General features: G+C 40.6%; 1 protein-coding gene across 1 annotated transcript; it reads left to right on the forward strand.

Annotated features, from left to right (window-relative positions):
* The first annotated feature begins 1320 nt into the window (after positions 1 to 1320).
* Positions 1321 to 22266, forward strand: LOC138981572 (DNA polymerase nu-like). Its single transcript, XM_070354531.1, has 19 exons — positions 1321 to 1608; positions 4207 to 5645; positions 6202 to 6423; positions 6690 to 6778; positions 7105 to 7214; positions 7979 to 8094; positions 8768 to 8962; positions 9411 to 9494; positions 10159 to 10314; positions 11192 to 11375; positions 13523 to 13600; positions 14321 to 14438; positions 14754 to 14836; positions 17577 to 17648; positions 17904 to 17963; positions 19233 to 19343; positions 19888 to 19966; positions 20594 to 20661; positions 20911 to 22266. Exons 1-19 carry the CDS (start codon positions 1488 to 1490, stop codon positions 21036 to 21038), a joined length of 3513 nt encoding a protein of 1170 aa, XP_070210632.1. The 5' UTR covers positions 1321 to 1487; the 3' UTR covers positions 21039 to 22266.
* The last annotated feature ends 873 nt before the right edge of the window (positions 22267 to 23139 follow it).

A 23139-nucleotide genomic window follows, 5' to 3' on the forward strand; every position in this document is an offset into this window, starting at 1 on the left:
ATTTTTGCATTTAGTTATTTATTTGATGAGCTGTTGTTTGTTAGTTGCTTTTTTTCTTCATCTTTTTTCTTGTTAGTTTTTAGTTTGTTGTTTTGTTGTTGTTATTGTGTTCTTGGTTTTCTTGTCTTTCTTGTTTTCTTTCTTATTTGTTGGGGGGGGGGGGGGGGGGGGGGGAGGGAGTGTAAATGTGTGCTTTTGCTTTTCTACTTTCTTCTTTTTCTATTTTTTTTCCTTTTATGTGTGTGTGTGTGTGTGTTGGGGGGGGGGGGGGGTGGGGGAGCTTCTGGACGAATACTACACTACGAATAAAGAGCCACGATACTTAAAAAATAAGCGATGGCGGACGCAAGAACGTGATCAGCACAGTTTCTCGGCGAACGTACGAGCTTTGGGCTCAACGAAACTCAAAACGTAACAAACAATAAACTTCTATTTTGCTTTTTTTTTTCTCTCAAAGCAAAATCAAACTCAGACGTTCATGCCACTGACCGTCAGACTGTGTTTCGATTCATCTGCAATGATCATGTTGTTCCCTTTACGGACTTGTCATTTGAACACTAACTCATCCCACCAACTTCCCCGGCGTGGTCCACAAAGTAGAAGGGAAGTAATTCATACGAGGATCTCAAACTGCGGTTGTTTCCCGTAGACCGCTGTTTCTTCTAATCATAGTTAGGACGTTTCCAAGCCGCGTCGTGCTGATAAAAAAACCATGAGTTCTGAGAGATGGTACATTATTTTACGCACACACACACACACACACACACACACACACACACATTATTTTTGTGTGGATAGATTTGATCACAGTCCTGAAAGTGTGTAAAGTTTAATGGATCTCATTTTAAAAAATTTCAGTTTGGAAAGGAGCCTTAATTAACCTCGCTGTGACCTTGAATGTGTATGTGACTTGAACCATACATGGGAGTCATCAAACTTTGGTAGTGTGCCAAGTTTTAAAGCCTTGCTTCATAGACAACCTCAATGCTACGATTCTGTGCCCACTAATGTTTGTTGAATGATATAACGAACAAAATTCTCGTTATTTGTAAAATATTTGGGTAATGTTGCTTTTTGTTTTCATAATTGGGTTCCAGCATCTGATGTCTTAACAAAAATCTTAATATCAGTCTTATTTGTCAACTTTTATGTTTTAGCCCCTTTGTCCGCTTTTTGTGCGTACCTTTACTGCTTTAGGTAAACTTTCACCATTGACGCAAGGGAAAGAACCTGTTTCTGTCAATGATTCAAGTTCAATTACTGTCGCTCTCCTATCAAGAAGATAATTCTCGTGGTGTCAAAGTGCAGACGACATAATCAATACAGCATTGGTCACGGTGCAACATTTGTTAAACAATCAAATCGTAGACATAAAGATCCATTTTGATTTTTGTCTGTCCAGATCTAGCGTGCGTTGGCGTTTGACCTTATTCTCATCCGCATGATTCTAGTTTGAGTTTACATCTTCGTCGTTTTCTACTTTCAAGATGGAAACACGAGGGCGTTGCTGGAGACCTGCACGGCGACCTCCAATACTGACAGAAATGAGTCTCAGTTCAGAGGAAGATCTTTCGGTTCTCAGACGTCTACGTGAGAAGTATAATTACCGTAAGTTCCCGGGTAAACTTCATTCAGCTCTTCACATTTTGCTTTCGACGTACTCTTGTTGTTGATGTTTGTCACAGTGGTCTTCAGACGCTTACTTTTGATCAGCATCACAAACACAAACACAGACAGATTACCCACACTGCACGATTGTTTACATTTTCTAAGAGAGGCAGATCTAGAGCACTAATCGAAAAGAAGAAACAAAGGAAAATATAAGATTTAAGATACAATTATATTATAAGATGTAAGACATCAACAGTATGATAGTTTTATGCTGAACCAGTTTTTTCCTTTCACCTGAGAGAATAACAAGTCGCGTTAAGCGAAATTACTACATTTAGTCAACCCGTCGAACTCACACAATGAAATTAACGCACTCAATTTCCCATAAAAGCTCTTGCCACATTCACGAAAAAAGCGTACAGAAAGTGACAAGCCAGTGTAGCGCAATAGCGTATGGGCTGCTCGCAGCAGATTAAAGGACTTCACAGGAAAGCTCGGTTTTCTCTATTCTGTTTTACTTTCTGAGCTTGTTTTTAATCCAAACATAACAGATCGGTATGTTTTCGGAATCAGGAAATGATAAAGAATAAGATGAGAATTGAGATTACTTTTAATTCGATTTGCGATATTTTGATTTTAATTAGAATTTTTAGATTTTTAAATTTTATGAGCATGTTTTCAATCCAAATATAGCCTAAATTATCTACCGTTATATGTTTTTGGAATCAGGAAATACAAAAGAATAAGATTAAATTATTTTTAAATAAATTTCTAAAAATCTACTTTTAATCAGACTTTTTAGATTTTGAATGACCAAACTCATGAATTAATTTTAGCGTGATATGAAGTCACCAAAGACATTTATCCAAAAAATGAGAAAAAAAAGTCTTAGGATACCATACTCAGGAACTCTCATGTAAAGCTTTATGAAGATCGGTCCAGTAGTTTTCTCTGAATCGCTCTACACACACACACACACACACAAACACACACACATACACACACATACACACAGACAGACAGACACACATTCACCACGACCCTCGTCTCAATTCCCCGTCTATGTTAAAACATTTAGTCAAAACTTGGCTGAATAAAAAAAAAGCATTGAAATGGACTACTTGTATCCTCATTTAATCAATTTATTTGAGCTTTCTATAAGATATGACTCATTATGAGCTTTGGTTATGTCTTGACCAAAGGATTTTGGTAGGCCTACATGTTTGTCTTGATATTATGTCCACGTAGGGAAATGCTGTATGTCCTAAGGTGGGAGTAGGTGGATGGTTGGGGACGATGGTCACTCTTTAAAATACACTGCCAATATGATATTTCTCCTAGATGAGCGACCATCCAAGGTTAACGAGCCCCATCTGCCCGAAGCAGCTGGTTTTAAGGCGCCAGTGACCCGCCTGCATCCCTTCTGCTGTTAGTCGAAGACAGGGCCCGCCACGTGAAGGCCAGGAGCTGGATTTGACTGTCAGAGGTGTTTGGAGACACGAAGCCATATGGAGCATTTCTTGGGAAGTAGGCGCTTATCTCTACTTCCACCCCGGCATAACAGTCCTTGGGCCCCATAGCCTTAGTATATTCATAGAGTACCACTGTGGGCGTATGCATACTGTATAATCCAGGGCCGGACCCAGGGGGGGGGGGGTTCCAGGGGTTCCGGAACCCCACCCCTGGAAAAAGCATGTACCTTGCTTTGAGTGTTGTTGTTTTTTGGTTTTTTTTAAAAATAAATTTTGTGTGTGTCTCTAACAAATTTTATTCAATGTGAAATCCGATGAGAAAAAGGTACCCCCCCCCCCCCCCCCCCCCCACCCACAATGCTGCTCTTAACCCTCAAAACAAGGCCCAGAATGCACCAAATTGCACAGATTTTAACCGTTTTTCAAAATTTTCCAGGGGAGCATGCCCCCGGACCCCCCTAGTTCGAAGCAGGCGCGCGCTTGTGGCTTCGCCACTTCGCTGATTTTCCCCCCCAAAAAAGGAGGAACCCCCCCCTTACAACTCATTTGGTCCGGCCCTGTAATCTGTGTTATTGGTAAATGGAATAGGGAAAATCACAAAATCTTTGTAAAATATCAATAAAATCTTCACACGGTATCAATGAAAAAAGTGTGTATATAAACACCAATCCCTACAAATTTACCATAATCATTATTTACACTAGCTTTATACTTTTCATTAAGAAGTCTTTGTTTGACAATTTTTCATACAAAAACATTCAATGTTGGGACTTTGCTTTTACGTTTGTTTACTTTTTATAATGCGTTTGAAACATGGCAGCTTCTGCAGTGAGTTGTATGTGAGATACACCTTTTAAAAGGAGGAGTCCTGTTTATATGACTGCATACAGGGATCAAACTTCGCATCCGAAATGCCGTACTCAAAAAATGGTGTTCGGATGAGTTTCCGGATTTTGTAACAAACAGTCAAGTGGGCTCTTTAATGGGCCATCCCTGTGGCTTCGTGCTCGGGTTTTCTTGTCGTTTGTTCGATCTTTCAGTCGTTCTTTTATCTGTCTTACTTTCATGAGATCCCAATTTAGCTAAAACGAGTGGCGGTTAACCTGTAACAATCCTATCCCAGGTATACCAGACAACAGAAATGCTGCTGGACCAACCTCGTCGCTGAGAGCAGCGCCTGTTGTTACCGACTTCCAAGTGAAGCAAGAGCCAGTGACACCGTGTGAAAGCCCCTTTTTAATCTACAGACAAAATGTCCAGACTGGTCACATCGACGAACAAGATAATTGGACAAATATCCACGCATTAGATCAGTTAGTACAGGACAAAATAAAGAAAGAAGATTCCCTGCACAGTTTCACTCACCAGAAAGAGCACCAACAGCCAAGTACAAATGATTTTCCGAGGGAAAAGGAGAATGATGAACGTATGACTGCACAGCTGCCTACGCAAACTTCCGGGTTAAGAACGAAAAGGCATTTTCCCCTTCACGATCCAGGAGATGGCGACTCAAGTGGATCATTGATGAACCGAACGGATTTCTTAAGCCAGGGAAACCCATCCATCATATCACAAACAAGAGGAGCTCATTGCACAATGCAGACTGCACCCGCTCTGACAATGTTTATGTCAAAGCAACGTGAAACCTATGGTCCAAGACCACATGATAAATCAAGATCTTCAGACCTTAGGAATACGCTGCCAGAATTTGGTAACTGCATTGAAGGTCCCGCAGGTTATATGACATCACAGTATCATGCAGAAAATACTGACAACATGAACGTATTTCATCCCGCAGCTTTGAACCCTGAGAACAAGAGGGAGTCCGCACAGAAACCCGAAAGGGGCAGAAAAGCAGAGACCGACACAAAAGTGTCACCCTCTGGATTTGGTGAAATGTCCAACTTCCTTGATGGTCATATGTTTTCACGTGCTTGCTTTGCAGTGCAACAGTCAAATTGCACATCAAATCAAAGAAAACATGACGAAATTTGGTCAGGGTCAGAATTATCGAAACCTGAGAAATCAGTGTTTGAAACTCAAAGTACACCACAGAGATCAGATGCATCTTGGAGTTCTGCATCAGCATCTGTGAACACACAAGCAACATCGTCAGCGACAGTACCAGTTTTTCTTACCCCAAATGAACCTATTTCAAAACGACAAAAGTCATTATTAGCCTCAGCACAGGTAGCAAAAGATGTTATTCTTCAACCTCTAGCTGAAAACGCACCCAAAAGTGTATCAGCAACCACATTTAGAACCCCAGAAATGATTTTACAAACCAGAAAAGCAGCAGCATCACCATTTCAAAGATTGGAGGAACGCTCTACTGAAGAACAGACGTCAAGAAAAGGCAAAGAACGTACATCAGTAAGGAGTCCTCTGGACTACAAAGCTGCGAGAGATGGTGACAGTGACAGGATGTCGACAGCATCCAGGGAAAGCAGACAGGGGATTTCTGAAGGGGTGGAAAGAAAACAGAAGGCAGAGGAAAAACGATCCAAAACCAGCCGGGACAGGATTAAGGAAAAGTTGAAAGCCTTCCCAGAAAGAGCAAAGGTTTGCAAGCTTTTTTTTCTCAGTTTTTTTCTCCGCTTTTTTCTGCTTTTTTTTTTATTTTTTTTTAATTTTTTTTTTTTAAGTGTATAGTAGCAGATGTCATGCTGACAAGTTACCAATGGGTCGCTTGATAAATACCAAACCATGAGGCATCAATAGGCTTCTTACTTGAAGAGTTTGATAAAACAGCGTCGACAGCATTTGTAAAAACTGCACAGAACCAATGCTCAGATTGGCATGATGATAGTCTTATTTATTAAATATCAGTATGATTTCTGCTGCATTGACCCTGGTGACAAAGTTAAACAAACCTTGCAGGAAGAAAGACAGACAAGTCTTATTCAAGTCCAATAAATCTTTATTTGTCCAAATATACCTGATCGCCTCATATAAAGAGAACAGGGTTTTTTTTGCACGAGAAAGTGGAAACCAAGCGCTGTGTCAGATTGGTTGAAGTTGAGATAAGTGTGAGATTTCAACAAATTCGAACCAGTGTTTGGGATCCACTCAGTTGGACACTTCCTCGTGCATACCACCCCTGGATTCCGTTCAACAGAGTAACAGCAGTGACAAAGCTCATGTCAAGGCGGACAGGGAGGTCTCAGGCACAGAATCTGATCCTCACCCACAACATGTTCAAGACATCAGTGCACTGACAGATGAGCAGAGACAGCTCCTGGCTTCATGGCTTACAACTTGCAGAGGTACTGTCAGCCTCTTGGTGTCCTACGAAGACACGTCTACCAACACTGACTCTTCTGTGCTGAGAAGACCGAAGGTAAACAGGTGCTTTTTACATCATTGCTTCCGTCCTTGGACTTTTTAGTGCCAGAGGTCTTACCTGAGGAGTTTTATCGAATATTTCAAGAAAGACTGTCTTGTTTACGGTCTGCCATAGAGTTAAAGAAGTACGGCATTCTCCTGTGAAGACAAATCTACTAATAGCGACTCATTTTGTACTGATAAAAAAGGTGTACAGGTTTTTCTTTATATTTGTGCACGAAGCCTTTTGTCGCGTTCACGCAATTTATTGTACACTTTCAGGAGAGGGGCATATTTTTGAAATGTGACAAGGGCACATATCTTTTACCTGCACCAGAGTGCTGTGATGCGAAAGTATTCCAGTCGGCCAGGTCAGTATAACATATTTTCTAATAAGCCTAAGTTTGCTGTTGTTAAAAAAAAAATCAACAGTATCTGTTTTGAAAAATAAAATCAAAACTTTTTTTTTTAATAGTAATAGTAAATTATGTACCCATTGTTTATAAAAACGTGTTATCACCTTCTATATCAAACATCGTGCTTGTGTGTTTTATTTGCTTTGTGATTCAGGTCTGTCGTGACAGGAATAGTGAACAACAGTATTACAAATCTACGACACAGATGCAAGACATGTTTAACAATGTTGTTGTTGAAATGGTTTGTTCGTTTTTTTATCAGTTCTGTCACTTGGTTGTAGGTCTATTATTAAGGCATTGTTGGCGAACGATCGACTTTTAAAGGTGGCTGTCAACTGCAAACATTTGGTGATCACTCTGCTGAAAGAGTTTTCCTTGGGAGACAACAGAGGTAAATTAACTGCACATCAGAACTGCATGAAGTAATTGTGGGTTTGTTTGTGTGTTTTTTTTAAACCAAATTTGACTCGAACATGAAAAGTAACGGTACGTGCGAGAAAGAGCGCATGTGTGTGTGTGTGTGTGTGTGTGTGTGTGTGTGTGTGTGTGTGTGTGTGTGTGTGTGTGTGTGTGTGTGTGTTAGGGTGGGGAAGGGGGGGGGGTGTTATGTGCTTGCCTATACCTGTATGTACTTGTCTGCATGTGTTTATGTGGTTACTTCTTGGTGAATATTAAAGCAACAGCCCTTCCCGTGACAAAAAGTCGGCTTACTATCTCAGATCCGCCCTGGCTTTAAGATGGGGTAGGGTCAACCTTCCATTTAGAAACATACCAAAAGTCATCATCCTGACTGCGGCATGTGCAGCATGGGAATTTGAATTCATTCATCGAACAAATCCCACTCAGCACAAACACACTCAGAGTGTTGATTGTATGTGTCTAAGTGGAGAGTAGATCTTATTTCATACATAAGCCTTGACAAATATACGATAGTGATCTGAATCAGTTACAAAGGAAGGACTTGATGTTGTTCATAATTTGAAATAGTTTAGAAGACCAAATAAACTGAGGGAGTTGGGGAAGAGCTTAAAAAGTCCAATTTATTTTCTCTGAGAGGTACATTGGATGGCCAGGGGGGGGGGTTCCGGAACCCAGGACACCCCCCCCCCCCCCCAGATCCGGCCCTGGCTTTAACTAACGTTGTCGTCTCTCCAGGAACACTTGGGTGGCGGTTTGAGGATCCCATTATAGCTGGCTGGCTGCTGAACCCCGACTGCCCCCCGAGCACACTGCATGCACTCTGCAAGATAGCTGGGATTAATCATGTACAGGTGAATCGTCTTTATATTTATTGATTGTTCGTACTTTTCAAGCAGAAAGGGCATTTGTTGAGCATATGAGATTAGTATATTGCTTTCTCTTCAATACTGTAGATTATAATGACATCTAAAACAGATAGGAATGATTTTTTTTTTTGCATTCAAGAGAAAAGGTTAGTCAAATTTGACACGATATACATGCGGCCAACTTTTCTAAACAAATGTGTTGATAAACAACGGAAAGTGTAGGAATAAATTACTGTAGATACATACATTTGTATGGAGTATAAAATCCCACACAAATCACAGAATGTCCGGCTTCCTCCTGAATAATTGCCAATATTAAAGCAGTTTTCGCCTGTGCATATTTAATGCCAATTGTCAATGATATGGTTATTCAGACTCAAGTTATTTTTTCCGTCACAACTTCAGAATGTTAGACACAGGAACAATGAACGACAATCCACAATTTTCCTTTTACCTTCAAACAAACAAAAGTAGGCTACAGCGCATGTACATATTAATGTACAATCAGTTATGAAGAAGGACATGAAAACTGCATCAGGAAAGTATATCCTGCCCTCCACCCCCTCCACACCTCCCACATCTACCTCAAACACAGACCTGTTCCGGTTTTAGCTGGTGTTTCTGCTGCCCTGGAACAGAACTGATTTACTCTTTTAAGGACACAGGAGCACACGATGACCTTGCTTTGGCAGCGACAGTCATGGAAAGACTGCGACCACGCCTGGTGTCAGAGGGTGTGTGGTCTTTGTTTCATCATGTGGAGATGCCCCTCACGCCTCTCTTGGCCGCCATGGAGCTACAGCCCATCAGGGTCAATTCTGAGGCGTTTGTCACTTTCTCTGCTGTTCTTAAGGTAGGTGTTTTCTGGCCAAACTGAACGTTTTCAAAGGAAACAGTCAGATGGTTCGCGACAGCTTGTTTGTTTGTTTGTGTGTATATTTGCTTGTTTTTTGTTTGATTTTTGTTCTTTTGTTGTTTGTTTGTTGGTTGGTTTGTTGGCTTGTTTATTTGTTTGTTTGGCAAAAATAATAACCAAGGAAAAGGATTGGAGAGACTAAACATTGGACAGCTCTGTGTTTTATTACTTCTTTGTGATGAGACAGAAAATGAATCTTCTTTAAAGCAAGAGCTTATCTAGTTCACAGCTGGGGACAGCAATTCTATGTTTCAGATTGTTGTCCTTTTTGTTCTTGGCCTGTTAGATTTCATTATTGCTGTTTAGATTTTACTTTTCTTACCAATCTACTGACTCTTCATGACTGCTCATATATTTGCTATACTTGTCATTTAATTTCATTTAGAAAAAGTTGGAGAAGGTAGAACGCAAGGCCTACGAATTAGCAGGACACACTTTCTGTATCAACAGCACCCAGCAGCTTAGACAGGTAAGTCCAAAAAGTGTGTAACTGAGACGTTGTTTTGGGCTTAACTGTGAGAACTATACTTTGTATGTCTGCACATTCTTGTGTATTTTGTTCAGTGTATGAATATGTGTACCAACACCTTACAGTTCATGTTTGGCTCACCTGAGAAATGATTGAGTCTTAGTAATGATCAGTGGTCGTCTGTATGGACAAAAAGCATAAAGGTTGGGGTTTTCTCAGATATTTTTGAAGCTACGGTTTTTAAATTGTACACACTTCTCGGATTTCATTACCTCCAGACATAACCTAAGACTGACCGATCCTCGTCAAATTTGGTTGGTTGTGTTAGATGATGTATTCACAGCCGGAGTACTCTCGCCCTTGAATATGGTGGCCATGAAAAGTGGTGTTTTGTTTGTGCTAAGCTGTTGTATGAAGAGCTGAAGTGGAATGTGTTTGCTATGTAAGGTAATATTTTATTTGTGCTAAGCTGTTGTATGAAGAGCTGAAGTGGAATGTGTTTGCTATGTAAGGTAATGTTTTGTTTGTGCTAAGCTGTTGTATGAAGAGCTGAAGTGGAATGTGTTTGCTATGTAAGGTAATGTTTTGTTTTGCGCTAAACTGTTGATAAAGAGCTGAAGTGGAATGTGTTTGCTATAAAAGGTGATCTCTTGTTGTTGCTTAGCTGTTGTATGAAGAGTTGAAGCTGGACCAGCAGCTGCCTGGCAGCAAGAAGGTTACACTGACGGCTGCTACTCACCACAAGTCCACCTCGGAACCCATGCTGCGACAGCTGACCTCTGTCCACCCACTGCCCTCTGTCGTTCTCGAGCACAGGCATGTAAGTGGAACAGTGAAAACCAAGGAACAGTACCAAAAAGCACACACACGGAAATTGTCCTCGGTTTGGAGGAACCTCTCTTGCCATTCAATTTGGTATAAATAGTTGAACAAGTTTCAGCCAGTACAGCCCCATAGCAACATCTTGATATTTTGTTACAGTTTTAAAAACTTGTAAACCTTTGTTTGCTTCTATTTGGCCATTTTCCATTCTCATGGTTGAAAGCCTATCATTTCTGTTGCTGATTTGGAGGATATCAAGTCACGGGAATTGGTGAATCATTCATTAGATGTTGCTCTTTATTGCTTCTTGGATGATGTTTAGTATGTTTCTATGTTATATTGTTAGTTTTCGTCTGTTCTACAATATACTGATGTTTACACAACAGAACGTAACTTTGAGTTAGAAATATAAACATGGATTTACAAATGCTGGGAATGTCAGTTTGAGTCCTTACAGTTTGTACACAGTGTTGGTACACTGCTTGCATTTAAACTTTGTTAGGGTTTATGGGGAAAAATGATTTAAATGAGAGAGTGACATGCTACATTACACGGTTTTACTTCAATCTCGGGCATTCTGGGGACATGGTGAAAACAGTTGCAAATAACAACACATACAAAATATCTTCACAAACAATCAAGGTCACACCATAATAAATCTCTAACTCTAATAGTAACAAAAAAATCAGGAACAAATATAATATTTGAATGAATAACCACAGTTGCTTGAACCTGAAGTCCACATAGAAGGCATGATGAAAATAGTTGCAAATCACAACACACACAAAATATTGTCACAGACAATCAAGGTCACACCATAATAAAACTCTAACTCTAATAATAATAAAATAATTAAATTATTAATTTAACCACAGCTGGTGAAGCTGAAGTCGACGTACGTTGACGGGATGCTGGAAGCGATGGAGGGGGGAGCGTTGCACACGCACTGGGACCAGACGGCTGCGGCCACTGGTCGCCTGGCTTCCTCCCAGCCCAACCTGCAGGCCATCCCTAAAACACCCACCACCATCACACACTTTGAGAACAACTTCATTGTTGGTACGAATATGATATGTAACTTTTGAATTGCTTGTCTGAAGCACAGGTTAAAGGGTGAGTTTAGATATTTTACTGTTTTTCTTCTTTCCAGTAATGCCCACGATCTTGAGGATGATCATTCATGCATGAAAAGGGGGTGTTTTAGAATCCATTTGTGTGCTCTGGTCATTGTTATTTTCATTGTCCGTAAAACATTGCCAAAAGTCTGTATCCGTAAGGGCCTAGTTTTGTCAGGAACTGTAACTTAATTTGCGGAGGCTCGTGACACAAAAGCGTCAACTGTTGCTGCCTCTACAGTTTCACTGGGAAGGTGGTTCCAGTCCCTAACAGTCCTCTGTAGGAATGATCCACCTCTGTACTGAGTTCTGGTGTTGATGAGGCAGAAGTTGAGAACTGCTGGTCATGGGTACGGCGCTGTCGTGGTGGGGGTGGGACTAGCTTGCTCTTGATGATTGGACACTGAATTAGTCCGTGATGGATCTTGTAAAGGACCCCCAGGCGCGTGGTTCTTCTACGCTGCTCGAGAGACGGCCAGCCCAGTTGGTCGATCATCCGGCTCACACTTGACGTGTTGTGGTAGCGGTTGAGTACGAAGCGGGCGGCACGTCTCTGGACAGCTTCCAACTTCTCAATGCTCTTCTGGTTGTATGGGTCCCATACTGATGATGCATACTCGAGAAGGGGTCTCACTGTTCTTGTTCTTGTTCTTGTTGTTTTTATATTTAGTCAAGTTTTGACTAAATATTTTAACATCGAGGGGGAATCGAAACGAGGGTCGTGGTGTATGTGCGTGTGTGTGTGTGTGCGTACGTGTGTGTGTGCGTGTGTGCGTGTGTGTGTGTGTGTAGAGCGATTCAGACTAAACTACTGGACCGATCTTTATGAAATTTGACATGAGAGTTCCTGGGTATGAAATCCCCGAACGTTTTTTTCATTTTTTTGATAAATGTCTTTGATGACGTCATATCCGGCTTTTCGTGAAAGTTGAGGCGGCACTGTCACGCCCTCATTTTTCAACCAAATTGGTTGAAATTTTGGTCAAGTAATCTTCGACGAAGCCCGGGGTTCGGTATTGCATTTCAGCTTGGTGGCTTAAAAATTAATTAATGACTTTGGTCATTAAAAATCTGAAAATTGTAAAAAAAAATAAAAATTTATAAAACGATCCAAATTTACGTTTATCTTATTCTCCATCATTTGCTGATTCCAAAAACATATAAATATGTTATATTTGGATTAAAAACAAGCTCTGAAAATTAAATATATAAAAATTATTATCAAAATTAAATTGTCGAAATCAATTTAAAAACACTTTCATCTTATTCCTTGTCGGTTCCTGATTCCAAAAACATATAGATATGATATGTTTGGATTAAAAACACGCTCAGAAAGTTAAAACAAAGAGAGGTACAGAAAAGCGTGCTATCCTTCTTAGCGCAACTACTACCCCGCTCTTCTTGTCAATTTCACTGCCTTTGCCATGAGCGGTGGACTGACGATGCTACGAGTATACGGTCTTGCTGAAAAATGGCAGCTACTTGACTAAATATTGTATTTTCGCCTTACGCGACTTGTTGTTGTTTGCTGTTGCTGCTGCTGTTGCTGCTGTTGCTGCTGCTGCTGCTGCTGCTGCTTTAAATTTGGGTGGCAGTCTCTCTCAAAAGCAAACCTACAATTAAAGCACATTGATGTTATTTCTTTTCCCTTATACTTAAATCAACAGTGTGTAATATATGATACCAGGCAACAGTCCCTAATTAGAGAAACAGAAAAGGAAATGAAAGAAAGAGGTGTTCCATTCAAAAACTGAATGCCATCAGTTTTCAGTTATAAAAAATGGAATTGTGTTTTCGCCACCACACAAACTGGCAACAACTTAAAGTCTGTGATAGAAAAAAACATTCTTGCAGGTCTACAGTATAGGCCAAACTGTCACTCTTTCTGACTAATGGAATGTAAACTATTTTAGCATTAACCACAATTCATTTGAGTTTTGCCTTTTATTTTCACCCTAATGCAGAGCCAAGGCGTTACAGCAAATTATTTACTGTCCTTAATTGATTTTATAGTGACTAATACCACTTGAACTAAGTTTCACAATTTTACCTCTGTAATAAAAGTAACATTTCGTTTCCTTCGTGTAACAGACTCGGAACCCAAGAGCTATGACATCTATGCCAGGGAACCTTTCATTTGCAACGAAGGGAATGTTTTCCTTGCAGCAGGTAATTGGCTTTGTGTTCACTCTTTGAAGCTTTGCATCACAATAGACACACAATGGATGAAGCAGGTCCCAAGTGATAGCGCAGTCATGTTAACTCTTATCTTGCTTGCTAGAATTGACCATGAGGATTGGATTACATGAGTACTAATGGTACAGCTGTTGATCGTGACCCATTTTAATTGCAGTGTTGGTAATCTTTGGACGTGCTTGTTTTTCGTTTGCAACATTTGTGTTCTGATAACCAAAGGGAAGGAAGCGCTTGAAATGCATGTGTAATTGAGTGAACGAGAGTCATCCGGAATCAATCTCCTGGCACCTGAGAGAATAACAAGCATTGAAATGAACAAGCGACTTTCATCCTCAAAATAGGATGATCGCCGCAAGCTCAGATGTTCATCATTCTACAAGGCACTCTAACTAACACTTACGTACAGCTTTTATTCCTGACCGGACATAGTCCTTAGATCAAGACCGGTTTTTTGAATTGCTTGTCATCAAACAAGCAAATGTATATGTATATCATCAAACAAACACACACATTGTTACAGGGTCGCCTCGAAAGTATCTGTGTTGTTGTAAAGCTTTCCCATAAGATAAAATTGGAGCTATAATTAGAAATATTCGTTTTATACATATACTTAAGGAATCATTTGAGTGATGAATAACGAATATTCCGTGTGACGTGTTGTATGCAAATGAAGTTAAATTTAATATATTTCAGACTTTCAGCAGATAGAACTGCGTCTGCTGGCCCACCTGACAAACGATGATGGTCTGAAAGACATGTTCCGCAGTGATGACAAGTCAGCCGATGTCTTCATCAAACTCACATCTCGGTGGTATGCTACGCTACCGTAATGTCTCCTTATTATTCTAAATTTGACTGAAGAATATTATTTGTCTCAGGCATCGTGTGATTGAGTGTTGAGGGTTGGGTGTATTTTGGGTCATAGTTAAAGCCTGGTTGATTATCCATGCTTTCTTGTTTGATGTATTCTGACCGAATTAGAATTTAACAAATCCTGCTGGTTCATTTTCCTGCCTCTTATGTTTCTGTGTGTCTGTGTGTCTGTCTGTGTGTGTGTGTGTGTGTGTGCGCGCGCGTGCGTGCGTCTGTCTGTCTGTCTGTCTGTCTGTCTGTTTATTACTTACAGGCTTTTAAAAGCAAGTGCTGACATCACACATGCTGAAAGAGAGCAGACAAAGAGAGTTGTCTACTCCATTCTATATGGCGTTGGTAAGCTTTAGACTGACAGTGTGAGTGGTGCCAAAACACAAACTCAAGCTGTGTAAATGGCACTGCCCGTTAATAAGACATCCATAATTACAGCGTTTGAGTTTCCCAATGTTTAAGGGCAGAGGTGGCACGGAATTTTGATCCAAAATAGTACCATGATGTGATTTGGGTTTTCAGCATATTTAGGTACTTTGAACACCCTAGAATAACTGTATGTTGTTTATTTTGTCAATTTCATCCTCTTTTTTTCAATAAAGTGACGATTTGCAAAGTGAGTGAATGCTAAAAATCGGCAAACTTTGTGAAAAATCGATTTTTTCACGGCAGAGCAGCAGCAACATATTGATGAGTTTGTCAGATTTATTGCGTGCACCGTACTCAGCGGGAATTTCCGTTTTTTTGACGATGTCACAGTCATAAAAATAAAGTCCGTTTATACCGCTCAACGAACACAATACAGAGCTAGCAAAGGATACTTTCACAGGCAAAATGTTCCATGTTTGGAAAAGTGACCTTCACCTTTTAAAATCTATTCGCTGATTGGTCATTACCAATAACTTTTAGCCGGGAAGTCGTTCTGCGCATGCGCGCACACCATAATCAGTATCCGCATAAACACGCGAACGTTATTTCGAATCGGTTCGACGTCTCAGACAGCAATGTTTCTCTCAACTCGGCCTCTAAAGGATAAATTCGGCAGGTATCCATCATGCAAGAGGCAGAGGAAGTTACAAATTGCGGCAGATCGAGCAGCGAAGAAGAAAAAGCTAGCGGTCGGTGTGAATGTTGAGTCCGCGATGTCTGAATAACAGGTAGGACGTCACATAAACTCCACCCTGACTGTCTCAGTTACACCCTTAAGTACTGCTAATCGAACTTCGGACCCATCTTCCACTCATGTATCTAATTCTTGGTGAGACAATGCTATTTTGACTTAGATATTTGCTTCGTTGCAAAATCCAACTTTTCTCATTCAAGGAACGCAACAACTGATCGGTGCATTTTCGAGTGACTCGAATATTGGGCTAAAATCTGTCGGATTTCATCCCGAATCTATTTTACTAATAAGAACTTGATATTCTTTTCTCCCTCTAGATCATTGAATCCCTTGAACTTGTCAGGGAAGCATTCTGTCTAGAGTTTATTTTGGCATGCATAACTGCATGAGTTTTGGAAAAAATAATGCTTACTTCGAAGCAATTTCCGATCAAAGCTCGACCAGTTTTTGTGTGATGGAAACAAGAATTAGCAGAAACCAGCCTGCTCCTGCGATAAAACTGAGAACATCGAGAGTTGCAAAGAAAATTCCAAACGTCTTATTTCCAGCTGATCATAATCACTGTACTTGATGTTTCATTGAGTGTATCATTAGTATCAGTCTGATGTCCATAAGTGCAACTTTGGACTGATAGGGGATTGTGAAGAGTACTTGGAGTATGGGAAAATGTCAGTGAAAAGCACCTGAATGCACACATACTCTTGGTTTGTCAATCTGTCTTCACTGTGCGCAGCAAAACACTTCACAAACTTTCAAATGCAATTTCCTCAGAACGATGATGGACCGGCACGGTTGGCCTAGTGGTAAGGCGTCCGCCCCTTGATCGGGAGGTCGTGGGTTCGAACCCCGGCCGGGTCATACCTAAGACTTTAAAATTGGCAATCTAGTGGCTGCTCCGCCTGGCGTCTGGCATTATGGGGTTAGTGCTAGGACTGGTTGGTCCGGTGTCAGAATAATGTGACTGGGTGAGACATGAAGCCTGTGCTGCGACTTCTGTCTTGTGTGTGGCGCACGTTATTTGTCAAAGCAGCACCGCCCTGATATGGCCCTTCGTGGTCGGATGGGCGTTAAGCAAACAAACAAACAAACAAACACACGATGATGGTCTTCACTTCCCATCTACTTGTGGTAGACTACTAATTTTTTTTCCCCAATAATTTTTCTAGACTTTTACAAGGCGTTTTTGTAAAAATCCATTTATTTTTTTTATTTTTTACAGAATATAATATAAGCCTGAATGGGTATTTTGGGGGCTAAAAATGTATATTTCTCAATTTTTGCTGCTGAATTTGAACTGGGGTAATTTGGTCAAAACGGCTCTGTATAAGTCTGATACTGATATCTGGGAGTAATTTGCAAAAACTTTGAAGCCTGTGGCTTCAAAAATGTCTTTCTAATTTCATGGAGCATCGGGTGTAATTTTTGTACTTTTTGGAAGAAATTTATTGGTCTTTTTTATGAAAATATTACTTGCTTGGTCAAAAACTGGGCATGCAGGTGCTTTTTCATGCTTTCTTTCTATAAAGTACCCCAAAACTTCAAAGAAAACTTACAAATATTCATATTTCATTTTTCGTGCCACCTCTCCCCTTAACGTCATGTTCTTTTAACATGAGTAGATAGGAGATTTAAACACTTGTAATAAATCGGTTTACATAAGAAAAATGCTTTGAAAAAGTATGCATATATGGCTGCTATCTTGTTCAAAGCAACAAATGCTCTTGAACTCAAAATACTGTTCGCATCTCTGTTTTCTTTTTGTTAATTTATTCATCAATTGCTCTTCTTGTTGTTTTTTTGTTTTTTTATGTTGGTGTTGTTGTGTGTGTGCTTTGTTCGTTGATTGTTTTGTGCTTCCTTTTTTTGTTTCTTCTTTTTCATTTTTAGCATGTTTGATGTGCTCAGGAGAGTATGTTCAAGAGGAAGAAGATGGTAGGATCGTGGTAATGTTTTTATTAACAGGGAAGGAACGACTCGCAGAATATCTGAAGGTGACTTCTAGCAGAGCTTCTGACATCATGGACAGCTTCTTAGGTAACATACAGTTTCATTCATTCTTTGATCAAAAAGTAAACGCTTATGTGGCAGAAAGACGACATGTGCAAACCATGTCTGGTTGTTGTCTTTTTCATCAGTGTCTTGGTAAAATGTTAGATGGAGAAATACGTGGATGAGTTGTGAACTGTTGAGGGCTAATTCTTATACATGTCACGTCAGACTAAAAACAAAACTTGACGACTATCTTCTTTCACCCTCAGATTAAATCTTTGAATCATTTCACCATTTCAGTTACATTTCCAGCCATCCAAGTTTTCACGAAGAAGTGCATAACCTACGCCAAACAGCATGGTAAGTTCTTAATGCAGATTGATTTAAACATTGTTTTATTCAGCAATTAATTGGTACAATACAATACAATACAATACAATACAATAACTTTATTAATCTCTAAAAGAGAAATTACATTGCTGAGCGTTTGTGTCCGTAATAATAACATACATAAAACATTCAAAATAAACATTTGTTCTTTGTCCTGAGAAAATATAGCACATTGGTTATCACATTAGAAAGTATATTAAAAATAAATTAACATGCATTCACCATCAACAATGCACAAAAGAAAGTCAGCACCTTGCCGGTTATCACATATTGTCTAAGATTAAGAGAGTAGAATGCAAAACAAAATCAACAATACTGAAACAATACAGAACACTGACCCCGTGCATCAGAGCGACAACACCAGCATCTACCGCCCCACCTGAGAATTGAAGATGTGAATTGCAGATGGAATGAACGAATTTCTGTAGCGTGTGGATCTTGCGGTTGGTTGTCTGAATCTGTTGCTCCTGTCTGTCCGTCTACTGTCAAATTCCGGTCTGAGTGGGTGCGAGTCGTCAGCCAAAATCTTCTGTACCTTGTCAGTCAGTCGTCGTTCATGTGTTGATGTGAAATTGTCCTGCTTCCTCCCAACCACCCCACTTGCTTTCCTGATGAATTTATCTAATCTATCCCTGTCTTGCTTGTTGATGTTGCCACCCCAACACACGGAGCCAAAGTACAACACACTATTGCACGTTGAAGTGTAAAACATCTGAAGGATTTCTTGTCTGATGTTAAAAGACCTGAGTTTTCTCAAAAAGTACAGGCGAGAGTGGAGTTTCTTCACAAGGGCATCAGAGTTTGGTTTCCATGTCAACTTATTGTCTATAATCACCCCCAAATACATAATGAACATATTTGAACCAACAACAAGCTATGAGCTTATAATGATGAATGCAGTTTAAATCCTGTATTATATTACTGCAGATGAGTAAACACTGTGTTTGTTGATGATGTGCAATAATCAAACGTTAACCTTTCATAATGGTGAATGTCTGTATGTGGAGGAGATGGGAGTGGTGGAGGCTGGTCAGGAATGGACCGTTTTGTATTATTGTGTTTACATGTGTGCTTGTATGTGTGTTGTCTGTACTTAACACTCAAGAAAGACATTTTCCCCTGTGATCACATCTTCCTCTCACCATCACAGTGTAGTGGCATGTGATGCAAGTAATACTAGCAACAACAATATTAAAACCTTGATTTGTACGTTTGCAAACTATCCTTTATGTGACCAAGGATACACGGAAACAGTGATGGGCCGAAGACGCTGGTTCCCCAACGTGCATCACAAAGCCGCACAAGCCAGAGCTCAGGCAGAACGCCAGGCTGTTAACTTCTGCGTGCAAGGTTGGTGTATCCCATATAAATCCATTCTGTTGACGCTTTTTCTGTCTCAGTTGTTTAAACCAAGTGAGCAAATTGCTGCAGGTTGTTGAGAGCACATTCCAAAGGATTCACCACAAGTGTTATTTGTCATTATTATTACACCCCCGGTATAGGGGTGTGTATAGGTTTCGGTCGATGTGTTTGTTTGTTTGTTTGTTTGTTTGTTTGTGTTCGCATATAGATCTCAAGAATGAACGGACCGATCGTCACCAAACTTGGTGAACAGGTTCTATACATTCCTGAGACGGTCCTTACAAAAATTGGGACCAGTCAAACACACGGTTAGGGAGTTATTGGTGGATTAAAATTATACAAGGACTTATAGAGGGACATATTCATGGTCAAAGGGAAATAACCATTCTCACTGCCACCAACTGAGAAGGTTATTTCCCTTTGACGGGGGTGTTTTTCCTACCTCGGAGGAATTTCTTGTTTCTGTCAAATTTACTTCTTTCACTTTTGTTTTCTTTTGTGTGCTAAAGTATCCATGGCCGTTACATCCCAGGTTCAGCAGCAGACCTGTGTAAGAGAGCGATGCTGAGGGTGGAAGAAGCTCTGAGAGACAAGCCTCACCTGTCTGCCAGGTCACACACACACACACACACACACACACACACACACACACACACACACACACACACACACATACACACACACAAACACATACACACACACACATACACACACACACACACAAACACACACACATACACACACACACATACACACACACACACACACACACACACACACACACACACACACTCACAGTTGAGCACCACATATACGTTTTAACGAATTCTGTAGATGGCCTCGTGCAATTAGAGTTAGTGAGCGAGGTGTCTTAACATATATTTTTAGTATTGGCATTCCTCATTTGTGTTAATATACTGCCTGGTGATGTAACCAATTATCGTCAATTTCTTGAATGGCACGGCAAAATCTAAATATTAAAAAAACGTCTGATATAAAAGACATTAAAACTTCAAATTAAGTTCCTTTGATCGCATATGATATTGTTACGTTGGCGACATTTCCAAATGGTATGTGGACACAGCTTTACATACTCTCATTATAGTTTGTGTGCAAGCAGAAAGCAAGCAGCAAAATTATCTGAAAACGCAGTGTGCAGCCTGCTTACTTTCATTCACGATGCTTGAGAAGACATTATTAAAACCATTTTTCTTGTGTATTATCTTGTTTGTATGCAGGTTGCTTATTCACATTCATGATGAACTTCTTTGGGAGCTGCCACAAGATCAGCTTAAGGAAACCCGTGGTAAGTCCAGTTATGTGTGTGTATGTGTTGTTGTTGTTGTTGTTGTTGTTGTTGTTGTTGTTGTTGTTGTTGTTGTTGTTGTTGTTGTTGTTGTTGTTGTTGTTGTTGTTGTTGTTGTTGTTAAGAATCCAAGTCTGATTGACCCTTATTAAATGTCCATGTCACAGCGGTGTCGAGTCGAGCGTTTGTTTTCCTTTACTTTTGTTGCTTTGAATTACTACAGTTTTATCTTATTACCCTTTGTTCCAGAGTTGATCAAGCAAGTGATGGAAGATGATGCCCTGCTGTGCCAACCGATGCTGTCTTCTCTCAGAGTGCATGTCACAGTTTCCATCAGCACAGGCACCTCTTGGGCACACCTGACCCCTTGTGTCTGACTGGTCACTGTTGCTCGCTACACATTTTATTGCAGTCTATCTTGCATTTGTCCCGGATAGCCATATATATCTGTTGTAAGGACGACAACACACAGTAACCAACCAACCAACCGACTTTTGCAGTTTATGTCCGGAGTGCCTGTTATATTGCCCATCAGCACAGACAGGCGCTTCCTCTGCACATCTGAAGCTTTCTGTTTGAATGTCACTGTTGCATGCTCAAACCCAGTCTGTTTCATGGGTGCCTGGCATAGTGTTTACCAGCTTGAGTACACGTGATTTATCATACACACTGAGGATCAAGTTGACAGTAGAAAGTTTGGTGCAGCCTATTCTTACATAGCTGGACCGTCGCGATATAACCTTGAACGGTTAAAAACGACGTTAAACACCAAATAAAGAAAGAAAGAACATAGCTGGAAATGCTGAGCATACTTTTGTTCTGTTAACTCAGCTGCACATTTATGTTATGCGGTTTGTTCAGTAGTTTGTCCATACTGTGCTTTTCACAGTTGCATGTCTTGCATGTTATACACACATGTACACGTTTCGGTGAACTTGCGACAGTTCATGTTGATGTCAGTACTTCTTCTTCTCCTGCTTCTTATTTTGAGTTCATTGGCTGCAACTCCCACGTACGCTCGTGTTTTGCATGTTTTGCTGGTACGTGTATGACTTTTTTTTTTTACACGCAATGTAGGCAGCCATACTTTCTCTTCGGAGGATGCGGGCTGAGTATTTTCGTGTTTCTGGGTTACAGGATCTTTTCGGTGCGTATTTGGTCTTGTGCTTGCGTTGTACACACAGGTCCTGTGAAATCGGACAAATCTCCACCCTTGACCAACCGGGCGCGGCCGTGATTCGAACCCCGAACCTTCACGGAACACGGAAGGTCAACGTCTATGTTAACCACTGCGCATGTCATGTCAGTACAAATTTTGTTGGTGTTGGTGTTGTCTTGTTGGTTTGCTTGGTGTTTGTTGTTCTTATTTGCTGTTGTTGTTTGCTGTTGTTTTCTCCCTTTGATTTCCAATTCTTTTCATATTAAAAGCCAAAGTACATTTGACAACAGGTAAACACACTTACTTGGTTTGGATCAATTTCAGTGCAAACATTCTTTAATTTTTCAAGAACACACTGGTTTATGACCTTTTCACATCTTCAAATGTGATTTTTGTTTGTTGAACAGCATTCGTGAATTAAAACGCGTTTAAAACTTATTAGCATTCTTCATTTGTTCTGTACTTGTCTGTGCTTGACCAATTACGGTTTGCTAAGTCTACCCTCCCTCCTCCCCTCCCCCCCCCCCCTCTCTCTCTCTCTCTCTCTCTCTCTCTCTCTCTCTCTCTCTCTCTCTCTCTCTCTCTCTTACTATCTCCCTCAATTTGGTCATTTCACAAACCTCACTCACTATCTCCCTCACACTTTCTCTCTCTCTCTCTCTCTCTCTCTCTCTCTCTCTCTCTCTCTCTCTCTCTCTCTCTCTCTCTCTCTCTCTCTCTCACACTAATTCTCTCCCTCACACTAATTCTCTCCCTCACACTAATTCTCTCTCTCTCTCTCTATCTCCCTCCCTCCCTCTCTCTTTCTCTCTCTCTCTCTCTCTTTCTCTCGCTCAGTCCCTCCCCACATTCACCCACCTACCCGCCAGGAGACTCGGAGAGAGAGAGAGAGAATCGCGCGCGGCACGTGACGCGGAAATATTTACATTTGTTGGATATTTATCATAGGCACAGTAACCTTATGAGAACTTTCACCTCGCGAACAGAGAGATCAAGCGGTAAATCAACATTTCTGTTAGTCGCACTGCACGCATAATTATGTCTATGTTTAACGATCAGTCATATTTTGTGACGTGTAAACACCACCTTAGTCCCCGTACAAACATACTGTCTCTTTATACACTATTTTGCAGTAAATCAGTACACCATAAACAGACCATGACAGCTCCGCCGCGTAGAGTTTTGATTCCCTTTTGTTGTACTTGGCCAACTGAACCAAAACCCACAGTAAACATCGCTGATCGATAGCGGACGATTTCCACATAGTTAGAGTTGACTCCCCTTGCTTTTCTCTGGTGTACCCGAACCCGAAGTAAAAG

Source organism: Littorina saxatilis, linkage group LG12 (genome assembly GCF_037325665.1).
Source record: "Littorina saxatilis isolate snail1 linkage group LG12, US_GU_Lsax_2.0, whole genome shotgun sequence".
NCBI lineage: Eukaryota > Metazoa > Mollusca > Gastropoda > Littorinimorpha > Littorinidae > Littorina > Littorina saxatilis.